This window comes from Apodemus sylvaticus, chromosome 12 (genome assembly GCF_947179515.1).
Source record: "Apodemus sylvaticus chromosome 12, mApoSyl1.1, whole genome shotgun sequence".
In the NCBI taxonomy this organism is placed as follows: Eukaryota; Metazoa; Chordata; class Mammalia; order Rodentia; family Muridae; genus Apodemus; species Apodemus sylvaticus.
Genome location: NC_067483.1, coordinates 83,105,387 through 83,131,501, shown reverse-complemented (window position 1 = coordinate 83,131,501; position 26,115 = coordinate 83,105,387). Strand labels below are relative to the sequence as shown.

General features: G+C 41.6%; 2 protein-coding genes across 3 annotated transcripts in view; one reads left to right on the top strand and one right to left on the bottom strand.

Moving 5' to 3' along the window:
- Wdr64 (WD repeat domain 64) overlaps positions 1-15,908 on the bottom strand; it is a 111,150-nt gene extending 95,242 nt beyond the window's left edge. Inside the window, exons 1-3 of the mRNA XM_052200715.1 lie at positions 15,764-15,908; positions 7,770-7,900; positions 78-180 (exon numbers count right to left, since the gene is read on the bottom strand). Of these exons, the coding sequence (XP_052056675.1) occupies positions 78-180; positions 7,770-7,900; positions 15,764-15,908 (379 nt within the window). The remainder of the gene's footprint in view (positions 1-77; positions 181-7,769; positions 7,901-15,763) is intronic.
- Positions 15,909-21,810: 5,902 nt separating this feature from the next.
- Opn3 (opsin 3) overlaps positions 21,811-26,115 on the top strand; it is a 31,486-nt gene continuing 27,181 nt past the window's right edge. Inside the window, exons 1-2 of one of the 2 annotated variants that reach the window (XM_052201184.1) lie at positions 21,812-22,327; positions 25,859-25,957. In XM_052201184.1, the coding sequence (XP_052057144.1) occupies positions 21,961-22,327; positions 25,859-25,899 (408 nt within the window). In that variant the 5' untranslated portion in view covers positions 21,812-21,960 and the 3' untranslated portion in view covers positions 25,900-25,957. Of the gene's footprint in view, positions 22,328-25,858; positions 25,958-26,115 lie in introns of those variants that run through there. The other variant, XM_052201183.1, reaches the window with a different exon arrangement.

Here is a 26,115-nt window from a genome sequence, read left to right as displayed (position 1 = left end):
GATTCTGTTCCCAATGCTCAGTTTTGGAGAAAAAATATTAAAATTCATACAAATTTGGAAAAAAATGCAAAAGTCACCTGAAATCACAATTCGCTGTTTTCTAGACACAAGAAAAACCAAATTTTCTTCATCCATCTGCGAAGTAAGAGAATCTTCATCAGTGGAGAAGTATCCAAAGATCTAAAAATCCCAAACAACAAAGTAAATGTGAACAGTGTATCAGAGCTGGCTGTCAAGGAACAACAGATTCTGCCCTAGCTGAATTCAAAGTCGAACTGGGATAAAAATGCACCTTGCTTTATGATGTCCAAGTAGAAAGTCCCCGTAAATAAGCAACACTTCGGCATTTAGCACACTTTGCACTGATTTAGTTTGATATCTGAGGAGGTACTGACATTTTCCCCGAGGCATAACCATGCACCAAATTTGTGTCCTTGCTCCTACTGAAAGATTGATTACCATCCTGCCCTTGCTTGAAAATGAAATCAGCCTTCATAAGACAGGGTCTCAGCTAGGACTATTTACCATGAGTGATTATTCCTAACTATCATCTCTGAGTCTTGCTGGATCAGATATTTTCCATACCAGCAAAAGGAAACTTCAGAATATATAAGATTTCAGATTTTTATTTGATTAGCTGCCCATTTTTCCAGGTGTTGCATGAAAATTCGCTAACTTGCTATTTAAGATTCTGAATCTTAAAAAGTGACCTTTGTGAATAAATTATCAAATTGTGAAAGTTTCAAAATTAGAGGCATTTGAAAAATGTTAACAGCTATAAACTGGGCACAGTGACACAAGCCTGTAACTTCCATTATTGAAAGACTGTGGTAAAATATTTGAGGTCAGGTTAAGGCCAACCTGGACAACACAAGAAAAGTCTGTCTCAAAATCTACTTGTGGCAAAATAACTCCTGTTGACTTATTAATAAGTAGAAATTTTCTTTTACTGATAACTGAGGACATTTTTAAAGGAATTAAGAATTTTGAGAACTGCATGTATGTGTGTGCATGTCTATATCTGTGTCTTCCTCCATCACTCTATTTTTTGAGCCAGGATCTCATCCTGAGGCCGGAGCTCACCCATCCAGCCAGGCTGTTGGAAAGTTCTGGGGATCCACCTGATTATGCTGGTCCAGCACTGGGGTTCTAGCATGTTCTGCTACTGTGTTGACTATTATTATATGGATGCTGGGGATTCAGAAGTCAAGTTTTCACACTTGAGAAAGCACTTTAACCACTGAGCCATCTCCTTGCCCAACCACTTACCCTGCTGTATTATTTTTCTTCCTAATGCTACCAAAACAAATGGCAACAAACCTGACATTAAAGAAGGCCTTTTTATTAACCCATAGTTCCATATGGTAGAGGTCAAAATGGATCTCAGTGGAATCAAATCTAGGAGGCAGTAGAAAAGTGTTTTGACTGAAGTCTGGGAAGAGTCAGTTTTCAATATCATTCAGGTTGTTGGCACAAGGTTGATCTGCCTGCTGCCTGTCAGCTGTTACTGCCTAGATTTCAGGGGCTTCTTTCTACCCAGTCCTACACCCAAGTCCTTCCTTCTTAGCAAGCAGCAGTTTCATGTCTCCTCCATGCTTGGGACCCTTCTCCCCTTCTTCCTATTTTGTTTTGAAGGACTTTGAGCCACCTAGATTACCTAGCATAATCTCCCCATATTAAGTTCTGGTGATCAATTCCTTAAATCCATGAGCAAATTCCTTTCATAATTACTGTCACATAATCAGTCACATAAATGGTGACTGATTGTACAACTGGGACAGGACTGTTGGGAAGGAAGACACTTTTGTATGCTCTCATTTTATAATTGATTTTCAGCATAATTAATGCATGTTTGGCGGCCTATGTAACCTGAGATAGTCATGTGAAATAACGGTGAGGTCAAAGTGAAATGACAGTGGGGACCATGACTTCTCAGTTCCCTGTCAATAAGTTTCAGTGTTTCTTGGAGTGGGAGAAGTCTACTCAGTATGGTTTCATTCTAAACTGTGTGGTGTGTTTACAGTAACTTCAAATAGTTTATACGGAGCCATCCACCCTGATTTGTCATTTCTGTAAAGTCATTGTGGAGATAGTTATAATATGTCTGAGAAGAGATGTATGAAGAATTGTAGGAGCAATGCCCTCCCTTCAAGGTAGAATCACACACTTCGGGAAGTCAATTCAAGCCCTGGTTGTACTGTCCAATAGTCACAGGATCTCAAGCCACTGTCTGGAGTTCTCTGTGCCTGAGTTGTCCTCATCTGGGAAATGATCATCAGGAACAACCTCTTTAAATAAGAATGAGATGCTTAGATTTCATAGTGATCACGGATAGTATAATGTACTTGGATTGCACCAAGTGCCAAGAGATAGGCACTCAGTTAATGTCAACACATGAGGAATGGTGCCCTATGTCTCCAGGAACACTAAAGAAAACAGACTTAGTGCCCTCCCTGCCAGCTAAAAACCCCCACTTGGCACCTTTCCTGTTGAGCGCACTCAACGGTCATGCGTTTTATCATGCACATCCTTTAGTGCCATAGCCACAGGGATGTACATGTTACCTTTACTCCTGCAGAAATTATCGACTTTGACAAGATATAGAAGTAGAAACGTGACCAGCTGAAAAGACTAAAGTGATGGGAGAAGGGGGAGGGGCAAGAGACAGTGTTGGGAGCGTGACTATGGTCCAAATACACCATACAAATGCACAGAGATGTCGTAAGGAAATCCATCACTATGTGTCACTAATATATGCTAAGAAAAAGTTCAAAACAGATTATTGATTTTGCTTCCTTCACTTGTAACACATTATTGCATTGCTTAATAACTTCTCAAGGAAGCCAAATGCACCAAATTGTTAAAATCCACTCAGGAAATTTTTTTGATATGTCAGGGAAACTTCAGAAGAGATAGCAAAATTCATTTTGAAAGGTTATGTTTCGAGGGAGAAATTCTATGATCAAAGACAGACATTTCTTATCATCTTGTGATGAACAATAGCCTTGAGGATCTCCAGTTTCTTTCTTGAAATTTTAAATTTCAGGCTAGAAACCATGTTTAAATTTATTAATCATTAGATTATTTATTTTTAATTTATTTAATCATTTATTTTGCAATAAATGATTTGGAACCACAGATTGTCTCAATTTCACTAGAATCCACCCTGTGGAGTCATAAAGAAGGCCTTTGTACAAAGCTGCTGTCTAATCTCCCTTTGAAGGCCACTCTTAGCCATGAAGGTCACCAAGCCTAGGCCTGCAGTGAAGCCAAGGACTCTCCCCATGGGACCAGCCAGAACTCACCCTCTTCCTGATCCCTTCCGTGTAATCTGAGCACATTGTTAGCCTGAGTACTTTATTTCTATCAAGTACATCATAACAAACTAAGAACACTAGCTGCTCTTCCGCGGGTCCTGAGTTCAATTCCCAGCAACCACATGGTGGCTCAAAACCATCTATAAGGGAATCTGATGCCCTCTTCTGACCTTGAGATGTATTGCAACAGAACACTCACTGAGTAAAAAACAAACAAAAAACAGTGAAATGTCTGGACTTCCCCATGCTTTTGGCAATTAAAAAAGTGCTTTCATTACTTAAGGAACAAGCAGGTAAATTGAATAAGAACTTGCATGCAGCTTATTTTTTAATAAGTAGATTTTTTAATCTACTCTAGAGTATTCTTATAACATTTTGAAGTAGGAAATATAGTTTTAACTTTATAATAATTTACTTTATATCTATCTTGAGGGACTCTATTGGCATTAAAAGGAAAAGTATTGGCTCAGGACCTCTAAGACCAAGTTCATAATGCAAAGATCTATTTACCTCAGAAGGACAGAGGGCAGGGATAAGGAACAATGAAGAGATGGAAGAAGAGGGAGAAGAACAACTAAGGGAGAGGGAAGAGGGGTATTTGTCTCAGGGTACAAAGAACTGCCTCTGGATAGAGGAGACAGAAGGGGCCCAGAGGGAAACAGCAGTTTTTAAACGCCAAAGGGGAAACCCCCATGTTAGGATGAGGTGGGTACTTTCTATTGGGCGTGTTAATTAGGTGAGCCAAAGGGGGCTTTTGATTCCTGGACTTCAACATTTTGATAGCTGGACCTCAGTAGTCAGCCTCAGGAGGAGGAAGTGGCCAAATAAGGGAATAGACCTTGGTAGATAGCTTTAGGAATGTAATCTATCAGTTTTTAGCAAGGCGGAGGGAATGGGGAAGAACAAGGCCTTCCAGAGCCAGGCTCACCACACTTCAGCCAAATGCTCCTGTCTACCAGTTTTTGAAGTCATTATCCTTTCCCGTCTTTGGGCCCCTCTAAACCTTGAAGCGTCGACAGAACAGCTTGTGCGCAGCCTGGAAGGTGTGTGGAAGTTGGCTGAGGCTTCAGGAATCTATAGGCTGGCCAGAGGCCCTTCAGGCATCTCATGTAGCATTTTATGACTTGGGTATGAATTGGTATAAAAATCTGTTTATACACTTCTCTCTTCTGCTCCTTTTCTTATTGCTGTGATAAAATACTCTGATAAAGCAATTTAAAAGAGAAGGTGCTTGTTTTGGCTTACATTTCTGTAGGGAAGTAGACCCTGAAAGGTAGCCTGGTCCTTGGTTGAGCTAAGGTAAGGCTAGAAGCCCTGGTGACCCTGAAGGGATGTTCGGATCTTAGGTTGCTCACAGACACCAGGCCCCTGTCACTAGCCATAGTCCCTTCCCCTCTCCCCATAGATTTGTGGCCATCAGTCATGTAGGGGCAATACCCCGAGCCTCCCACATGTAGATGAGGCATCCCTAATATTTCAGCCCAAGACAATAGAAAAAAAAAAAGACATGACCTGTGGTCACACAGGCTGGAGACAGAAATCTCCATTCTAACGAGGTGCCTGAAGGGCTTAGCCAATAAGCTTTCCTTCCCAGCCATTCCTTCCTGCAAAAGGTATTTAATCTCAGGCCCACCCTGATAACTTTCCACCAGGGCAATAAATGATTTGGAACCACAGACTGTCCCTTTCCACTAGGATCCACCGTGGGGAACCATAGAAAAGGCCTTTGCCTACAAAGCTGCTGTGTAATCTCCCTTTGAAGGCCACTCTGCACTCTTAGCCATGAAGGCCACGAAGACCAGGCCTGCAGTGAAGCCAAGGACTCTTTCCGTGGGACCAGCCAGAGCCCCCTTTTCCTGCTCCCGACCCTGGGCTGTGATATCCAAATAGAAATATAAGCCACATATATAATATTATATCTTATAGTAGGTACATGAAACATAAAGTCAAATATAATCAACGTTATTAGTATATTTTATTTAACTCATTGTTTTGAAAGCAAACATAATTTCAACAGCTAATTCACACTAAAAGTCACTATGAAATGTTTTGTGTTTTTCATACAATGCTTTTGAGATCTGTGTGTTTTATATTTATAGCACACATCAACTCACACAAATTACACTTCCAACATTTCCAGCCCCATGTGGCAGAGGGGAGCTCTTCAGCATGGAGGTCTACAGTGTCTAAGGGTTCAGTTCCCAGGTGGTATCTTTCTCACCAGAGCTTTCATGTAGTTTTATTACTCACTGAAGATGAGCTCAATGTTTTGCACTCTTATTCTGAATGTCCTGGAGTGTGTGTGTGTGTGTATGTGTGTGTGTGTATGCCTAAACCATCCAACCAGAGAGAGCATATCTATACCTCAGCCCACCAGTGCTCAGAGTACTGGGTCTCCTGTCCTTTGTAATATCTGAAAGGTGCTTTGAAGTTTCATTCAATGTATATTAACTCCAATTTGCTATAATTTAAGCAACATCAACAATAATTCATGGTTGGTTCCAGAGAGACAGGGCATCACTGCACAAAATTCAGTTCACCAAGCTGAAAATCTCAACCAAACCAAACCAAACCAAACAAAAACCCTACCACCAACAACAACAAAAAACAAACAACAACAACAAAACCAACAACATCCCAAATTCTAAGACAAACACTCCTAGATGAAAATATCAACAGTACAGTGTGTCTCAGTAGCACCCGTAAAGTACCAATGAGTGAGCCTTGCTGTGCTCAGCGACCTGATTATAAGACCTGCATGTGTGTGGCTGTGGCTTTCATTTTCTGCCCTCTGTTATGATAAGATAACTTGTTTCCCCACTAAGCTGTTAGAAGAAATCTACTCCTGGCTTTTCTAACACTGAACCACTTTTCTACCCAGAAATGTTTTAGTGTTTAATAAACATTATTTAAAACTTTGGCATTTCTATTCATAAATAATATTTGCTTTTTGTTTTGTTGTTGTTGTTGTTGTTCAACTCTTATTTTAGCCTCAGAAAATTATTTGGATAGCTGTTTGTTTTTTTTTAGCATATTAGTAAAATAGTCATAAGAATTATATCCCCTTAAAAGCTATAGAAGCTCTTTTTGGTTGTAATTTTTCCTAAAGTTATTCAGTAACTTTTGCTAATTACCTATTCCGGGGGATTTGGGCCATCTTGTATTACAAGTTTCTAAATTGTATTTCATTGGAGTTCCTGATATGCTCTTTTAAACAAAACATATGGTCAATTTTGCGATGGTCTATATGTAGTTAAACATAAGACAGAACCTTTCCTGAGTCTGGCATTCATCAAAATTCCACTTGCACATATCCATCAGATGCCTTATCTGCTTTGGTAAGAGAGGAGATCATCTAATGAGACTTTGCACCCCTCCCTTCAGTTACTAGACTGAAACAGTTAGCTGTAAGGAAAGAAATTTCCCTAGGAAGCTTATTTTGGGGAAAGGGGAAAGATGGAAGCCTGGAACCAACCAGAGGAACCTGCCACCCAAGAAGAGGTTTCACAGTGTTCTCAGGACTAGTTGAATCTCACAGGATAGACTGGGGCTTAGGCAATGGCCTGCCCGGGATGGGCAGGACCATACTGTGCCTGTTTACATTAAAACACCTATTGCCTTCTACTTAAACTTGAACTTCATATCAGTGCCCCCAAAGACAGAGGGGATCACTGGACTCTTTTACTCCTCTTTCCAATGTTCCCACTGTGAATAAATCTCTGCTCTCTGTTTTCCATGATCAGTCGTCTCTAGTCAATGTGTTGGAGATGAGTTGCTGACCCTAGCTTTTTAGGGCTGCTAGACGGTAGGCTTTGATGCCAAAACTCTGGTAATGCTGTTAAATATGATAGGAAAATATTTGAAACCATCATGTTTTCTCTTGTATATGAGATCTACTCACATATGAGTGAACCAGATGTTTTAATTACTTGAATCAGTATTCTACCAATCAGAAAACATTTTCAAGAGCTGACAGAAGTGACCAACTAAAGCTCTTCGCTTCTGACAATGATTTGAATGCTCTGAAGACACATACTCACACAAACACACACTCAGAGTACTGGGAAGAAATGTTTCATCGTCAGATTCAACAAAGCCACTTAAAATCCTGATTGTTATCAATGGCACTGATGGCAGGCAACTCTGTGAGTTCAAGGCCAGCCTGGTCTACATAATGAGTGCCAGGTCAACTGGGGTTACAGAGTAAGACCCTGTCTTTAAAAGAAAATACTCATGGATAATATAGTTAAATAGCTGCCTGTTTTCCCCCACTTTCTTGTGGGCCATGGCTATGTCTTTATGGTCATAGACATAGTAATATTCTGTGTATACATTGCAGATTTAACTTTGGTGGGACTAACATTTTTGATTGCTTGTTCTAAACAAAGTCAAATAAGACCTGGCTTTTGAATTATGTGCACAGAGAGACCATTATTATTGAATTATGTGTACCTCACACCAGTCGAAAGATGCATCAGGGTTGTTGCAGAGCTTCCTGTAAAAACATTTCACATCTTGATTTTTCACTTCAGGGCCAAAGATTTGCTGTACTGTGGTGTAAAACTTATCGTAATCGATTGCATCTGTAGTGGGGAAAAGTGCAGGGACATGTCCATCAGATTCCAAGGACAGAGTTTCACATTTCATATATATTTTCCATCCTATAGTCTCATTTTGTCTTATAAAATGACTATAACTGTACCTTAGAGATCTTGTATTTGTGAACATAACTAGGGCCTGGCTAGAATAGTATTCAATCAGAATAAATAATGTATTTTGCTGTTGAGGATTCTCTTCTGTTTCAGAAGATGATAAAAAATTCTGTTCATGAATACAAAGGTAACAAAATCAATTTTTCCTGCTATGAAAACACCAGTTCAATGTTTCTTAGATTCTTAGATTTTTGCACAGATCAATTATTGGTTATCTGGCATTATGTTAACTCTCTCACACAGAGACACACATATAGGAAGACACACAGACATACACAAAGACACACACAGATACATACCCACATAGACACACAACACACACACATAAATACACACACACCATACACACACACACATGAATCCACATCCATACATACACAGACATACAGATACACACATAGACACACACCATACATAGACAGGTACACATAGAGACAGACACACACTCACTTGAATCTTGATTTTTTGCCAAGTTTCTTGATGTGTTTGGATGAGAATCCTGAATCTCAAGTCAAGAAAAATTTAGAAAAAAGGATTCCTCAAGCTGTATAGACAAAATCCTATTATTTTATTTAACTAACAAAAATATATATTGAATAATATTGTAGCCAAGGCTTAGTTGTGTGTCAGAACTTAGCTAGACATTGGGCATAAAATGGGAAACTAGGTAATGTTTACTGACATCTGACATTTCCAGAAACAAGAGAGACAGAGAGAGAGACAGAGAGACAGGGAGACAGAGACAGAGAGGGAGAAAGAGGGAGAGAGAGAGAGAGAGAGAGAGAGAGAGAGAGAGAGAGAGAGAGAGAGATTAAATATTATAGAGGTCTACTTGACTCATTAGAACTTTAATTAATGTGGAAAGTTGAAATATTGCAGGTCCAAAGCCAAATTATTTTGGGTTCTTTAAATAGCCATTTATTTCCTAGCTGTTTGTGATCTCTTTGTTAGCATTATAAATCCTTTTGGAGTGTACAAGCAGAGGCTAACCTCTATTTACCCAAAAGTTAAGAATGTCATCAAGTAACTTTGGAGGCCCATAGCAGAGATTGCTCAACTTTCTTTTAACCACCTACCTGATATTCCCATCGATGTAGTTGAAAGTTAGCTTGACATATGGCTCTCTGGTTCTATAACTATAACCCTTCATGAAACTGTTATGTTGAAACATAGTATTTGGAATAACGTAAATCTTTCTCCAAAGGTCATAGTTACTGTACTGGCTAGTTTTGTGTGTCAACTTGACACAGGCTGGAGTTATCACAGAGAAAGGAGCTGCAGTTGGGGAAGTGCCTCCATGAGATCCAGCTGTGGGGCATTTTCTCAATTAGTGATCAAGTGGTGAGGGCCCCTTGTGGGTGGTTCTTCCACCTTTGGGCTGGTGCCCTTGAGTTCTATAAGAGAGCAGGCTGAGCAAGCCAGAAGAAGCAAGCCAGTAAGGAACATCCCTCCATGGCCTCTGCATCAGCTCCTGCTTCCTGACCTGCTTGAGTTCCAGTCCTGACTTTCCTTTAGTGATGAACTGCAATGTGGAAGTGTAAGCTCAATAAACCCTTTCCTCCCCAACTAGCTTCTTGGTCATGATGTTTGTGCAGGAATAGAAACCCTGACTGAGATAGTTACCTTCTTTCCAGTCATAAGAACATTTCTTATTCCCTTTAATATGAAGTATTTATCCTAGGGATGGCTCAACATATGTAAGTTAATAAACACAATGAGCCATATATATATAGCTGTACTGACAAAAGTCACCTGATTCTCTCAATAGATGAAGAAAAAGTTTTTGAAAAAAATCCGACATGCCTTTATGATAGAGGTCTTGTTAGGGACCTTCAGTGTAAAAGTGCTATAGATGACAAACCCACAGTCAACATCATTCCACATGGAGGAAAACTGGAAGTAATCCCACTAATTCAGAATGAGGGAAACTCAGAAGCAATCCCACTAATTAGGAATGAGACAGGGCTGTCCACTAGCAAAATGTAGTGAGTACTATCTAGAGAGATAAAGACAATAGAAGGAAATTAAACTGATATAAATAGGAAAAGAAGTAGTCTAATTATCCTTTTTTGTGGATAATATATTTTACATAAGAGATTCTGAAACTTTTACTGGAAAAATATCTTTTATAAAAAGTGTCAGGAACAAAATCAACTTACAAAAATTAGTACCTTATCTCTATAACCAATAATGAACATAAGAAAGAGATCACAGAAATACTCCCATTTGTAACAGCCTCAAAAACCCAATAATGAGCTAAGACTTTCAAAATGAAAACTTTAAGTCTCCAAAGAGACTGAAGAAGACACCAGAAGTTGGAAAGACTTCTCATGCTCATTATTTGATACAATTCATATGAAAATGACCATTCTACCAAAATAAATGTACAGATTCAACACAATCCCAATCAAAATCCCCACAATCTTCTGCATAGAAATAGAATGAACCATTCTTAAAATCATATGGGGCACAAAATATCTGGATAAACAAAGCAGTCCTGAACAGAAAAAACAATACTGCGTAGGTTACCATGCCAGAGTGCAAAGCTGAGTATAGTACAGAACTATAGTAATACAAACAGCATGGTTCTGGCACCAATATAGACATGTAGACTAATGGCATACAGTAAAAGACCCAAACATGAGTTTATGTGATCACAGCCGCCTGATGTTTTACAAAGATGTCAATGATACACACTGAGAGAAAGCATCTTCAAAAAGTTGTTCTGGCAAAAGAGGATGTCACCAAACAGAAGAATGAAAGTAGACCTATATCTATCACCTCACAACAAAACTAACTTCAAATGGATTAAATATATAAATGTGAATCCTGAAACACTGAAACTTCTGGAAGAAAACACAGGCAGCACCCTACAAGACACAGGTGCAGGAGGAGGGATTGTATAAATAGAATTCCATTTGCTCAGGAATTGTGGCCAACAATTGACAACCGGGAACTTCATAAAACCAGAAAGCTTCTGCACTGCAAAGGAAACAGTCAACTGACTGAAGAAGCCCAGGAACAGGAGAGAATCTGTCAGCTACATATCTAATGGAGAATTAATATTCAGAATATACGAAGAACTCAAAAAAAAAAAAAAACAAAGAATCAAGTAAACAAATAGCCCAATTAAAAAAAAAAAATGGCCTATGGATCCAAACAGAATTCTCAAAAGAAGAAATAAAAAGTACTAAGAAATATTTTTTAAAACTGTTCAACATCCATAGCAATAACAGAAATAAAAATTCTGGGAAATGAAAATTGAAAATGAAAATGAAAACTACTTGAAATTTCATCTCCCCTGAGTCAGAATGACTAAGATCAAGAAAACAACTGGCAACAAGTGCTGGTGAAGATCTGGGGAAAGGGAGACCTCACTGGCTATTGGTAGAAGTGCAAACTGACAGAGCCACTATAGAAATGCAATGTGGGGAAGTATAAACAAACAACAAAAGAAATCCACCATGTGACTCAGCTGGACCATTCTTCACCATACACCCAAAGGATTCAACATCTGCTCCAGTTATTTGCGCAGTCATGTTTGTTGCTTCTCTATCCCCCATAGCTAGGAAATAGAAATAACCAAAATGTCTTTTAGCTGATGAGTGAGTAAATAAAATGTTATACACATAGACACACACACACACACACACACACAAACACACACACACACACACACTCAAGCACACATACACACACATGCAATGGAATTGTACTCAGCTGTAAAGAAAAAACAAAATAATGAAATGTGTAGGCAAATGGATGCCTCTGGAAAATATACTGAGTGAAATGACTCCACCCAGGAATACAAATATGTAATGTCTTTTATGTGGATTCCAGTTCTGAACTTGAGCACACAATCTGAAGCATCAGAGGAAGCCAGGAAAATAGAAGGGAAGATGAACAGATGTGAGAAGACGCTCTAGGAATGGCACAGTGGAAAAGATGAGAGGGGGCTTTAAAATGGGGAGTGGAAGGGGAATAGAGAAGGAGAGATAAATAGCACCAAGGATGTTTTAATAATCCATAAGACAACACTATTTTATAAACTTACTTTAAACGTATATGTGTGTGCATACATGTATTTGTAGGCTTTGTTTGTTTAAAGAAACAATAATGCTCCCCACAAGAGATATGCACTATCTAACAGACCCCTAGTGCCTGCAATGGGAAACCTCCTGTCATGTTGTTATTCTGAAGAATATAACAGTCTACCCAAACATTAAACAAAGAAACAAAAATATAACCAAAACAAACAAACTATTGCTGAAGACAATACACACTTTGGAAAGAAGACTTGGAAGAATTGAGCTGGACCTGACCTGGAAGCCTTCTTTGGCTCTCACAGTATCAGAAGATGTTACATAAGCTGCTAAGGGCAGAGGAGCAGTCAGCAGTTCTACTCAGCTGTAGAGCCTACGAACCACGACAATGATTGGACCAGCACGGTATCCTCAATGATGTAATAGTGGGACAAATAGTTGGGAGTAACCAACAGCTGTCTAAGTAAACTTCAGGCCCATTCAACACACACACACACACACACACACACAGCCATTTGGCAATATCCAAGACATTATTGTTTCAGCCGAGGATGTGTATGTTGCCAGCATCTAGAGGCCAAGGATGTTGATGGTCTGCCCCACTAGCCTTAGCACATAGAGCACAGAATTCTTTAGCTCAGAAGTCAATAGTATCATGGCTGAGAAACCTTAGTGTAAAATGGCATTCACCTGGTTTCAAAGCTCAGCAAATGTTTATCTACCTAAATAGGAACAACTAAGAAGGCACTATTAACCCCGTGGAAAATAAAAATATCCAAATGTTTATGTAGCTATTTCAAAGATACATGTTCTATTTGGAATACACCTGAATGGGGAGCCGGGGGTGGGATTTGGTCACAGGGTAATCTGAACTCTATTGTGTCACTGGTGACATCTAAGAATAATGTAACCAGGACAAATCTCTGTAGTCTATTTAGCATCCTGTTGAGGCTGACACTCTCTGGAGTCTTAGCTCCTTACCTACTGTAAAGAGTTAACTCTTATTTTCCAATATCTATTAAGGAATACAAACATATTTGGATAGTATTAGCAGCTTGGTGCAAGTTAGAATTACATATTTTTCTATCTCCTCAATCCTTAAACTTTGTCCTTGAGACCTAGAAGGCCATTTGTCTTGCAGATTAGTTTTTTATCTCATCTAAAAACTCTTGAGGAAGGAACTTTGCACCACAGATTTGGGGTTGCAAGCTTTTGGTAAAAAGAAAGACTAACTTCTTTGTTTAACCCATGTTTAAGGAGTGCCTCCAGACACCAGACTCTGAGCTGGCCTTCTCTTTGCAAAACCTTCAAAACACGTACAGGTAAATGGTCAAGCACAGAGTACAGATTAACCTCAGCAGCCTAAATAAAGCAGGTAAATTCCTGGAGGCAGCAATAAACACAGTAACAGTGCAAAGGATGCTTCTGCTTGGGGGAAATGTGGGAGTGTTTGCAAAGAGGTAGCATTCTACTTTCTTGAAAAATTGGAAGAAGAGAGAAGGACTGGAGAGATACCCAAATTGGAAGAATGGCATTATTAGCCATTAAAAGTTCTTCAGCAAAAGAAACAATTTAATAACTGTGAACAAAAATCACAGCTCTTACCTCAAAGAGAATAAGTGTTTGTTTTGAGCCAGAGATGAGTGACCATAGCTTGGGAACAGATTCAAGTTGCCCTGAATAACATATTCCAAGGTGGGCGTGGTAACTTTCATAGACACACAAGAACAACAACAACAACAACCACAACAGCAAAAAGGTCATGACTTAGGACATTTTCAAATCTAATGATGGGATATCAAAGCCAGTACAGCTCGGCTACAGGCTTAGCTGCTGTCTGGTGACATTCTTAGCTTCAGATTTGGTGACTGTCAGTGGTCTACTAAAGCATGTGTGATAGATGAGAAGGCACTAAGTCAGGGCTGGTTGGTGACAAAGCACTAATCAGTCAACTAAAAATTCCACATGGCTGTGGAATTTTTAACATAGATTTGCCTTTTTTTTCTGAAAAGTTCAGCTTAGGCATGAAGATACAGTTCAGTTGCTTCAGTTTCAGTTTACAAAGTAAATAAGTAAAAATAAATAAATAAATAAATAAAACTTAAAAAAATCTATGACCTATTTAGAAATGTTGAAAAGTGTATGGCAGAAGCTGATGCCGCCGGAAAGGTTGAGGTGTGACTCACGGTCACCAAGATGGCTTGTACAGATTCTAAAGGTGAGTTAGTAAACCAGGTATGTGGCAGAGCCAGAGGGAAAACTCTGTAGAAAAACATCCACCGGAAGGAATAAATCTGAATGGAAGACTCCCCTCAGGTGTCATAACAATCTGAGAGAATTATGATTACACACTCAGAAGTAATACTAAATCCATGACTCTGGAGAATAGGCACCTGGCGACGTTCATGCCCTAAGACTTGGGCAAGAACACACTAGGCAAAAAGTCAGAATGAAAGGAAAAAGAAAAGCAGAATGAGAAATGAGCAAAACCAGAAGAGAATATCAAGACACACAGGAGGAGGAGCATGGGGGTGGAGCAGAGGGAGGAGCTTCTTAAAGCAGAAGCAGAGACCAGACCACTGTTCCTGCAGTGAAATGGTCATATGGGCTGCAAGGGGTAACAAAGCCAGACATGGTGGCACACACCTGGAATCCCAGCACTACACAGGCTGGGAGTGGGGGATATCAAGTTTCAGCTCAGCCTGGGCTACATAGTGAGACCTTGTCTAAAAGAAAGAAGGGAAAGAAAAGAACTGCAACTTACTGAATTTGGTAACAATATTAGGTACTGAATATATTTTCAGCAAAAACTGAAGGAAGCCAGCCTGGAGTGGATGAGAAGAAAGACAGAGATGCTGGGGTGAAGGGGGGAATTTAGCAAAGAAGCAGAGGGGAGACATGGAAGGATAGCTTAAGGGAAGAGAGACAAGGACGAGACACCAGAGTATATTTTTAGATTCAAAGGACAAAGCTGGCAGAAAAAGAGAAGTCTGAGGCTGTTGCAGCAAATTGACAGTATTGGAGAGGATGGGAGGATAGCTGCTGATTTAGGAAGTATTGGGCTCGAGGAAAAGGGAGAGTAAATGAATTCTAGGCACTGTGCCTGGCTTTCTCCTAGGATAGGGAACTTGGCTGAGAAGAACAGAAGCCCCATCAACGATTCAAAAGCATGGTGAGAGTTTGGAGAATCAATTGTAGCAAGAAGTAAAACAAGCTGACAGGAGGGAAATTAAAGATTTGTTGAGCACTTTATAGAGAGCTCAGCCAAGAACAACTGGAAAGATCTGAACCCTTCTGACTCTTAAGTGACTTGGGCAGGTGACTTTTCTCTATATCCCGTTGTCTTCCCACACAAACTGGATGGGATTTTACTATAGTTCGAGTAAGCTGGGTAACACAGAGGCACAGAGGGCCTACTGCATGGTCACTATGCTATACTGAGTATCAGGTGGGCCTGTGACGGATAGTGTCTTCAGTAGAAGCTCTTAATGCTATTTAATCCAACTCTTTATATTTCAGATAAAAACAAAAGGCTTCCTCATGTCTAGCTAAGTATGTCAGGGACAGAAAAAGAATTCAAGTCTGCCCTCCTCCCCATTCAGTGTCTTGGTTTTTAAACTAGACTGCTTTTCTCCAATGGCCTAACCAACAGCTCCAGATGGACTTACTTCCCTGTAACCATCCATCTTACCTTCTTTTGGGATGAACACGCCTGCTCTTTCTTCCTTTTTCTGGGCTGTTGTCTGTTCAACCAGTTTATTGAAATCAACCAAGGATGCTTTGAAATTGCTGATCTGTAGTGCAAGGTTGAACCGCTTTTCATCCCTGGCATCCATCCAGACATAAGGAGTCTCTTATTTCTGCACAGAAATAATACTGCAAATTTGCCAATGTGGAAAAGCTTTTAGTTCTTATAATGTGTCTCTGCTGTTTCAATTTTTGCCCTAGGTCTCATTCCTCTGATTTTATATCCCCGTCCTGTAGGAACAAGGAATAAGAGTTGTTCCTAGGAGGTTAGCAGGAGGAAAGCTGAGGCCTGCTGAATTTCACAGAGGCAGGGGTGTTAGTGAAGGGTCCTGACCTCATAATGTTACCAGTGGCCATCATGTGGACCTCATTAGGTCACAGTATCTCTGTAAGTCACACAGCAGATTGGGATCCAGCTCCTACAGTGTGTGTGTGTGTGCGTGTGCGTGTGCGTGTGCGTGTGCGTGTGTGTGTGTGTGTGTGTGTGTCCACTGAGAAAATGGAAGGGTAAATGTCTCTTCTCACTTCCAGCCTCCTGTCTCCCACATGCTATTCCAGAGAGTAAAGTTCACATTTGGTCCCATAGCTCTCCTGGATATGGAAAGTTGAACCTGTGAGGATGAAATTATATTTCATCACCTGTCTTATTTGGCACCGATAAAGATATTTTTAGAAGTTGTGGAGAATGAAAGCGCCTCTTTTTTGTTTTTTCCTCTTTTTGCATTTACCTTGAGTTAAAATACTAAAAGGAGTCAAGGATAAGGGAGGCGTCCTTGTGAGGAGAGTTTTTCAAGAGGAGCCAGTTGGAGGAGAAGAGGCCTTGTCTTTCCCATTAAAACTAGCATCTTCTTCCACTGAGTCCAAATGCTTACTTCTGATTCAAGTTTTCCAATCTCTGTGCACGTATGTTTGAGTGCATGCACACACACACTCTACTAGGAATACATTTGCTGGTATGTGTGCACAAGGAAGCCTGAGGATGATATTGAACATTTTCTTACACTCTGCATTTCACTTTTGATGTAGGGTCTCTCCTGAATCTGAAGCTGTATTGACTGTATTAGATGGCCAACAAGTCCTAAGCACCCACTGTCTCTGCATTCCAGCACCAGTATTCCAGGGGTCTAACCTACTGTGCCTGTCTTCTAACATGGGTGCTGGGGATCCTAAGTCACAGCCTTATGTTTGTGCAGCAAATACTTCATCAATTGAGATATGTCTCCAGCTCCCAATACCCCTGCCCCCAGCGTTTTATAAAAGTCTATTCTGTCTGCTCATCAACAGTCAACTTATGAAAATGTGAGACAGATGGAGTCCCTATTCCTTGGTAATGTATCTTTTAAATCATTTTGCACAACCCTGAGTTCAGAATTGAAGCGAATGGCGTTAGGAGGCACTCCTGTTTTGAGCACCAGGTATCCATCCTCTGACTATGAGCTATTAGGTGAGTAAGTTTCTATAAACATGTTACATAGAGAATGTCCTCAACCTATTTATTCTTTCTTCCTTTTCTCTTTTAAGGCTTTCTAAATACTATTTGGCAACATCCTAGGAACTATCTTTTCTACAATCCTCATCCATGAATTCCTACATTTCCTCATCCATTCATTCAGCACATATTTATCAGACACCGACTTATGCTAGCAGGTATTTAGGTAGTAGTGATACAGTAGGGAGCAAATAGTGTGTTGAGATTACAATCTAATGGTGAAAACAGATACATACATGGTATCCCAGAAGGTGGTAAATGCTCTGAAGACTGAGTAAAGGTGTGTGCACTGGAGTGTGGGGGAGCTCAGGGAAAATAAAGTATTACTTAACAGAAATGTACTTGGCAGAGTCCTGCAGGGGATTAACAAGCTGTGAGGCTGAATGGTTAAAAGGTTTTCCAGCCTGAGGCCAGCCTGGTCTACAGAGTGAGTTCCAGGACAGCCAGGGATATACAGAGAAACCCTGTCTCAAACAAACAAACAAAAAAGGTTTTCCAGCAAAACATAGGTATAGACTCCTGACGTTGGCCTGTGCTTGACACAGCCCCCTCCTGTCTTTCACAGGGACCTGCACTCTTGCATACATGAACACACAAACACATACACACACTCAAACTTTACAAAATAAATGTGTTAAAGTGAAATTATTGCTTACTGTATTCGATGTTATATCTTCTGTTGCATTGGTCTTAGTCCATTCCTGTTGCTACAGTAAAATATGCCACACTGAGTAATTTGCAGATATCAATATTTTATTTCTCATAGAGCTGAAGATTGGAAACAATGTAAGGCTCTCACTGTCAGTAGCTGGCACAGGCCCGTTCCTCCTATGGGCATTTTCTATGCATCCTTACATGGTGAAGGATATTGCGGGGGTGGGGGGGTGGGGAGTGGGGGTGGGCAATAAAAAACAAACAAACAAAAAGACTGTGACCAACAGCAACTTGGGAACTTGGGAAAGAAAGGGTTTAGTTTAGCTTACACTCCCACATCACAGTCCATCACCGAAGGAAGTCAGGGCAGGAACTCAGTGCAGGAACCTGGAGGCTGGAACTGAAGCAGAATCCACGCGGGAACTCTGCTTACTGGCTTGCTAGCTATGTTTTTCTTAGCCTGCTGTCTTATGCAGCCCAGGACTGGAGCCTCACATATCTGCCATTAATCAAAAACATGTTCCACAGGCTTTCTTCCTACAGGCCAGTCTAGTGAAAGTATTTTCTCAACTGATGGTTTTTGTTTTCCCCCCAAAATCTAGCTTGTGTCAGGTTGGGAAAACAGCAGCAGCAGCAACAACAACCAACCAACCAACAAACAACAAACAAAAAACACCAAACAAACAACTAACCAAGGCAGGGTAGCAGGTTGCTTTACCTCTGGTTCATCATGACCAAACCCAGCTCCAACAATAAGGCACTGCTTGTCTTGTCTTGTCTGAGCCACTTTAGAAGATCTATTGGGGAATTCTACCATGCCAAAGATTCCATAAACTCCTATAACAGTGCCACCAGACAGGGACCAACTATTCAAACACACAATCCCATGGGGGAATTTTCCACTTAAATCATAACTTCCATAAATACCTAATTCTGAAATTTACAAGAAACGTTTTATTAACAAAACCATATATGTAGTATCTTGCTTATGTCTGCCAACGCCACTAAAAGTCCTTCACAATTCACAGGACCATTATAATAACTATTTTCAATTATCAAAATTGTTAACTATTTCCCTCCCAGGCTCTTACTCCTTTCATGCCTCTTGTGTAGGCAATTCTCTGGACCTTATAAGTCTGTTGTATCACCTACCTCTCTATCTTCATCTCCTGTTATTCTGCTGTACTAGCTCCCTTGTCTTCCTCCAAAGGAGCAAATAGAGTCCCACCTTGGCGCACAGGTCTCGCTTATAGTATTCAATGCAGAGCTGTCTAAGTAACTGCACATTTATTTCCTCTTTCTTCTTATAATGGTTTGCATATGCTTGGGCCAGGGAGTGGCACTATTAGGGGGTGTGGCCTTGTTGGAGTAGCTGTGTCCCTGTGGGTGTAGGCTTTAATATCCTAGTCCTAGCTGCCTGGAAGGGAGTATTCTGCTAGCGTATACAAACCATCTCACCTCTATTTTTCTCCGCCTTATAATTGTTTGTGGCATTCAGTATCTGACGTCTTACACATGAACCAATTTGGTTAGTATCGTCTTCTAGTCCAACATCTCTAGAAAGTGAACTTTAGGAGAAAAAGACTGTGCCAAAGAATGAATACTTTAGGAAAAAAATATCAGGAATCTTTCCTTCCTTCCTTCCTTCCTTCCTTCCTTCCTTCCTTCCTTCCTTCCTTCCTTCCTTCCTTCTTCCCTCTCTCCCTTTTTCCCTCCCTCCCTCCCTTCCTTCCTTTCTCCTTCCTTCCTTCTTCCTTCCTTCCTTCTTTCCGTCCACCAGCATTGCAATCTTACTGTAGGAAGAGTACTACAGCGAGAAGTCAGCGGTCCAAAGAACTTGTTAAATGGTCCTATAAGTCTAAAATACAAAATCAAAAACATTTTTTCAGGGCAGGTGTACTGGCTGGTTTTGTGTCAACTTGACACAAGCTGGAGTTACCACAGAGAAAGGAGGAGCTTCAGTTGAGAAAATACCTCCATGAGATCCAGCTGTAAGGCATTTTCTCGATTAGTGATCAAGTGGGGAAGTTTTAGCCCCTTGTGGGTGGTGCCATCCCTGGGCCCTAGTCTTAGGTTGTATAAGAGAGCAAGCTGAGCAAGCCAGTAAGTAACATTCCTCCGTGGCCTCTGCATCAGTTGCTGCTTCCTGACCTGTTTAAGTTCCCATCCTGACTTCCTTTGGTGATGAACAATAGTGTGGAAATGTAAGCTGAATAAATCCTTTTCTCTCCAACTTGTTTCTTGGTCAGGATGTTTGTACAAGAATAGAAACTCTCACTAAGTCAGCAGGTGAGTTCAGAGGTCTCATAGATGCTGAGTTCAGGTTAGAAGTCTTAAAAGTAAGATCAAGATTTTGAGGATGGCGCAAACTGCTTCTTAGTTAAATGTTCAGGGCAGCAGGATATCAAACTATTTCTCCACTTAGCTAATTATTGAAGACTTTGGAGATGCACTGAATCTAACACTAGTGGGAGGGGTGAACACACGTGCACATCAATTTAGTTTCCACAAACCAGTCATTAGTGCCTCTGACAGTTTCAGGTGCATGTGGCTGGGGAGATTTTCCTCATGTGGGTAGTCTTTGGGGACTGCAGTGGAGACAGAGAAAGCAGGCCTAAAGAAGTGACGTTCACAATCTATATTTGACTTGTACTATATTTGCATTGCTGCTGGGGAAAGGTCCAGTGGAAAATGCATGCTGTTCTAAATATATCCTCTCTATACCTGCTAGATTTGGATCGAAAGCCTTGGCGGGGGTGGGGGTGGGGGTGGGTAGAGGGTGGGAAAGGGGTGGGGCTGGGCAGTGGGGGCTGGGGAGTGGGGTGGGGCGCTGCTCAAGAGGTCATCTCCAGAGAAGCACTTGGACAGGATTGTGTATCAGGGTACCCCCTACTGCAGACTGAGAAGGCTTGGGATCCAGTGGGAGGGTGACTTGGGTACCACTCTGACGCTATTTCATTCCTTTTTCTGGGGCTTTGAGAGTGGCCTCTCAGCACACTGTCATAAACTCTGGGACGTGTCTTCCAGCTCTAGAGCAATTGAGTCTGAGCCTGCTGCTTTTGTTTGTTTAACCCCAGCTTCCCTGTTGGTAAGATCATTTCGTTGACGCCTTACCTCGAGCATTTCAGTGTTTTGTTTCCTTTCTATTGGGTGTATGAGGTGGGGGTGGGTGTTGTCATAGCTTCCCAGGAAAAAGAGTATTTCATTCAGCTAGCTCAACTGAGTTAAGAGCAGGCGTTCATAAATATTTATGAATGAGTGTATGCTTGGGGGAGTGACTTAACGGGTGAATGGATGAGATGTTTTCGAGTCCGTTGAGGGGAAACGAGCTGTGGCTAATTTACCTCCGTAAAGGAATTTACTTTCTTTTTTGTACGGTCTCTTCCCGCTTCCACTATGGCTTAAGGGTAAACGAAGTGGAGCACGAACAGACTGGACCCTGAAACTCGCCTCTGCTGGGCGGGAACGCGCCCGGGAGGTGGGAGGGAAAAGGGGCGGGCCGCCAGAGAAGCAGGGCGGGGCCCCAGCTCAGAGGCGCAGGCAGAGGCTCTCAGAGGGCGGGGCTGTATGCCGGAAGGCGGGGCTAAGGGTGTGGAGTCAGAGGGCGGGGTAACAGGAGATTCCGGGAGGGAGGAGCCGCAGGCAAGATGCGGAAGAGCCTTAGGAGGGCGGGGCCTGAACGCCGCTATATGGGTGGGGCTGCACGATAGAAGGGCGTGGCTTCCAGGGAGATCCAGTTGGAGGAATTTCCAGTGCTAACTAGGGGCGCGGGTCACGCGGGAGGGCGGGAATCTCAAGAACGCTTGGAGGGCGGAGCTTCATGCGGTGGGGCGGGGTCCTGGCGCTGAAGGGCGGGGCCTCGGGTGCGCGCGGTCTGGGCGGTCCAGGCGCGGCTCCGGGGCACAATGGCCTGAGCGGCCGGCTGAGCCTGAGGTCCACCCAGTTCGGGCCGCCCGGCTCACCGAGCCCTCTCCTTCACGGCGCGCCGGCGTCGGGCCATGTACTCGGGGAACCGTAGCGGCGAGCAGGGCTACTGGGAGGACGGGGCGGGCGCCGAGGGCGCAGCACCGGCGGGCACGCGGAGCCCGGCGCCTCTCTTCAGCCCCACCGCGTACGAGCGCCTGGCGCTGCTGCTCGGTTGCCTCGCGCTGCTGGGCGTCGGCGGCAACCTGCTGGTGCTGCTTCTCTACTCCAAGTTCCCGCGACTGCGCACGCCCACCCACCTCTTCCTGGTCAACCTCAGCCTGGGCGATCTGCTGGTATCCCTGTTCGGAGTCACCTTCACCTTCGCGTCTTGCCTGCGGAACGGCTGGGTGTGGGACGCCGTGGGCTGCGCGTGGGACGGGTTTAGCGGCAGCCTCTTTGGTGAGTCGCCCGGGACGCGTTCTCCTTGCCTCTCAACTTTCCTTGGGTACCTCAGCTCTGGGCCTCCGTCCTCCCCGGGATCGTCCCTGATAGCCAGTCCCTATCTCTCTTCCTCGAGAACCTCCCTTCATCCCCAACCCTCGCCTCCCTTCTCCCAAGAATCTTCTCTTCCACCTGATCTTCATCCCCAACTCTGTTTTCCTCCTGCTCACATCCTTCCTCCCAGACAGTCATCAACCCCAGCTCCCCCTGCCTCTGCAGCACTTTCCAAAGTCTCCCTGCTGCTGGCCACCTTATGTCCCCTCGTCTGTTTTTCCTTCCTGCTGTAGCTCAACAGGGCATCTCACAGTGGACTTTACACAGGGAGAAAGAAATGAGGGCCTGTAGAGTCAAGAGCTGCAAGAAAAAAGTCAACTCCTGAAAAGTGGAGGCGGGGACAAAGGGAGATTTAATTCATAAATTTAGTATTTGTTTCTCAAAATGACATGTAGAATCTTAAATAACGCAGTATTTTACTCCCTTTCACTTGCTGGCAATTATAAACAGTTTAGTGCTTCCTAGGGAGTGAGACTGTATTATATTTTTTATTGTATTTCCTCTACATAGGTTCTGTCACACCAGAGGTTACAAATGGCACAAAGAAGTCCAACTCCTGTGAATAGATAATTAGCAGGGCAGCCAGTACATTTAATTAAAGAAATTAATAAAATTAATTGTTGATTTCTTGAAGATTTATATTGAGAATTGACTGGTTGAAGGTTGACTAATCCAGTATTCTAAGCCTGGGAAAAATTTGTGTGTGTGTATGTGTGTGTCTGTGTGTGTGTGTCTGTGTGTGTGTCTGTCCTAAGGATTTTGTTTGTACAACAATTTAAAATAGAAATAGATATTTCTTAAAGCTTAAAGTCCCTTTTCACAAAGCTTAAAACACATTGATAATTTACTATTGCCTTGATCTTGGCAGATCTTAGAGGAAAGCATCTATGTAATATCCTGAACAGTTTTTATTTGCCAACTTACATATGACAAACCCAAATCTAATGGTGTTGTCATCATTCCCTTTTTAAAGTTTTAAAGCAAAATTTAGGACTCCTGATGGTTTTTCACTGATTGACAATTCTAATACTTCCTTATTCTCTTTCCTAATAAACATTGATCTAAGGACTTCCTTTATATAACAATATTGAACCTTGAGGGAGGTCTGTAAGAGGTTGTGAGTGGTAATATAAATTGACTATGTCATTATTCTCTCTGTTACCTAAAATAAAGGTTTGTTGGGAGGGTTTTTTAGGCGGATTAATCTTTAGAGAAGGTGATGTGTCAGGGGCCTAGCTTTTAGAAGCCTAGGGTAGGCGACAGGTGTTTGTTTGAAGACATTAAAGCCCTTTTTTTCTGTGCTGTGGTGTTCGGTGTCTCCAACTGAGAAAACAGGAATGGGTTGAGTTTTTCTTATGTCTGTAGCACCCACCCTGTCTTTCTCTGGCTTGCTTTGCCAACTCTATCTTCCAAAATCTCCTCTGCCCTTTCTTCCCCTTCTGAATTCCTGCTGGGGTCTGTCAGCATCAGAAGAGATTTCTTTAAAGACTACAAGAAACATCCACCGTAGTTTTACCTGAGGGCTTCTTTATTCAGAGCATCTAACAGGTCTTTGAATCATGGCATTTATTCCTATCCTAAAATCTGATGTAGTTCTTCTGGGGTTAGAGGATTGAAAATAAGTTACTTACTGGAGACAAGTCTAGAGTGAGGTGACTGCAGAACTTACAACATTCTTAGCAACTAATTTCTTTTCCCAGAATATGCTTCTTGAGTAGGGTAAAGGATGGAGATAGAGAAGACTCTTACCTTCTCTGTTCCTAAGTCAGGACTAATCAATTCTGAGTACTGAAGGAGAGGGCATTTTTAATTGCTAGAAGTTGCTAGTTGCTTGCTTTAGGCTTTGGTGAGGCTGATGGCAGCACTAGTCTGATGGCACAAGGATGGGTCTGATGGCTACCCCATTGTCTGGGCTTTCCCAAGCCATTTACTCTTTCAGGTTACCAGTTTCGCCATCTTTGTTATCTACTACTGAGCTTTCTGTGGTTAACGTCATCTATCCCATTTGCTCTGTATTTTTGAAGGCTACTGTGTTCCGTAGGTTAGAAAGTACCTACACTTGGTGCTTATAACCCGCTCCTCTCGCACTACCACTTTCAGCCTTGTTCTGTGCCTGGAGGAAGTGCATACATGCTTATACTTTAGATATCCTCATAGGTTTTCTCTCCCTCTTTGCTAGAAGCTCCAGTAAGTAGTTCACAAATTCTTGCATAGATATGCACAAGGGGACCAGGCAATTGTTTCATTCTGGGCTCTCTGGTCCTGGCATCTCAAAGAAGGCTAAAAATAAGTACAATCCCTGATAATCTTGGGCAGAGGTTTCCACCAGCTGGGCTTGCTAGGATCACTGTTTCAGCTGAACCGATCCGTCCAGCCAGTGACCTAGGGAAGTTCATTTAAATCCCAATTGAATGGCTTATTTTATGAATGTCAGAATAGCCATGCTCTTCCTTGTACCTACACTTAGATGTCAGTAGATTTAATGGTAGTGAAAAGTAGAGAAGCCAAAGAACACTTATCGCTGCTATATATGATGAGCAATCAAAAGGCTAGCCATGGGTGTGTCAGTGTGTTAGCCTGCAGACTTCAGGTGAGTATGCCCAAGAGAACAGCTGCCAGCCACGCTTAGCATCACATGGGCTATGACCAGCATTATAGCCCTGTGGAAGGCAACAGAAGAATCTTTTTTCATCATTTCTTTAGAAATGAAGTGGTTACAGAGAAAGTCTGGCAAAATGCAAATATTTCTCTAGTTAGATGTAAAGAATAGATGTTATTTAGGTTACATTCTTTTAATAGGTAACCAAGAACTTTCTGTTTTAGCTTATACATGTACTTCGATGCTGGAAACAACCTTATAAAACGGTTTCCCCTTAGGTTTACTCTTTTATATGCTTATGTATTTTAAAGTGCCAGTTACTGAATTAATTCTTTTGTAATATCTGAATATCTGAGTTTCTCATGTATCTACTGCAAGATCCCTAGGGTAGTTAGGGATGTAAAAATCCTGTCTACAGCTGTTCTGGGATTAACTACAGACTTTCCTGGCCACAGCAATCTCCATTATGTTGGCATAATCATAATGCATAGTGTGCTTCCATTAGCATGGTAAAGCCACATTGTTCTTTTAGTCTAATCTCATGACATTGTCTAAATATTTTATTGAAAATAAGTAATTGTATAATACTATTTTTTTTAATTTATTTGGATATTGTATTTATGCCTCACAACAGTATTGCCTGACTTCAGGGGAGGAGAAATAAAATACCTTTTGTTCATTAGAAGAACTGTTGGGAAGCATTTAATGAGTTGCTTTGGGTAGAGGTTTGTATCCATATTAACAAGTCAGGCTCCAGTGGATTGGAATTGCTGTTGCATGAAATTGCTTTTCTATTATTTACAATTGTGTTCTTTTCTTGAATTTCCTTCTTTCAGAGAAGAGTTCCAGTCACAAATGCATATGTGATGCATGGTAACATTTACCGCTAAGGTGAAATGCAGAAATGAAAAGGACACATCCGTCTGAGTATTCTCAGATATGATTACATGCACTTTATCGTGTTTCCCATAGTACTGACTTTTTTTAATGTTTAAAAATTGTAACAGTTAAAAGATTAGAACTTATAAACTCAGTGTCTCTGAATGAACATCACAAGTAGAGATTTTATTACAGTATGAATAGCTCAGAAGAG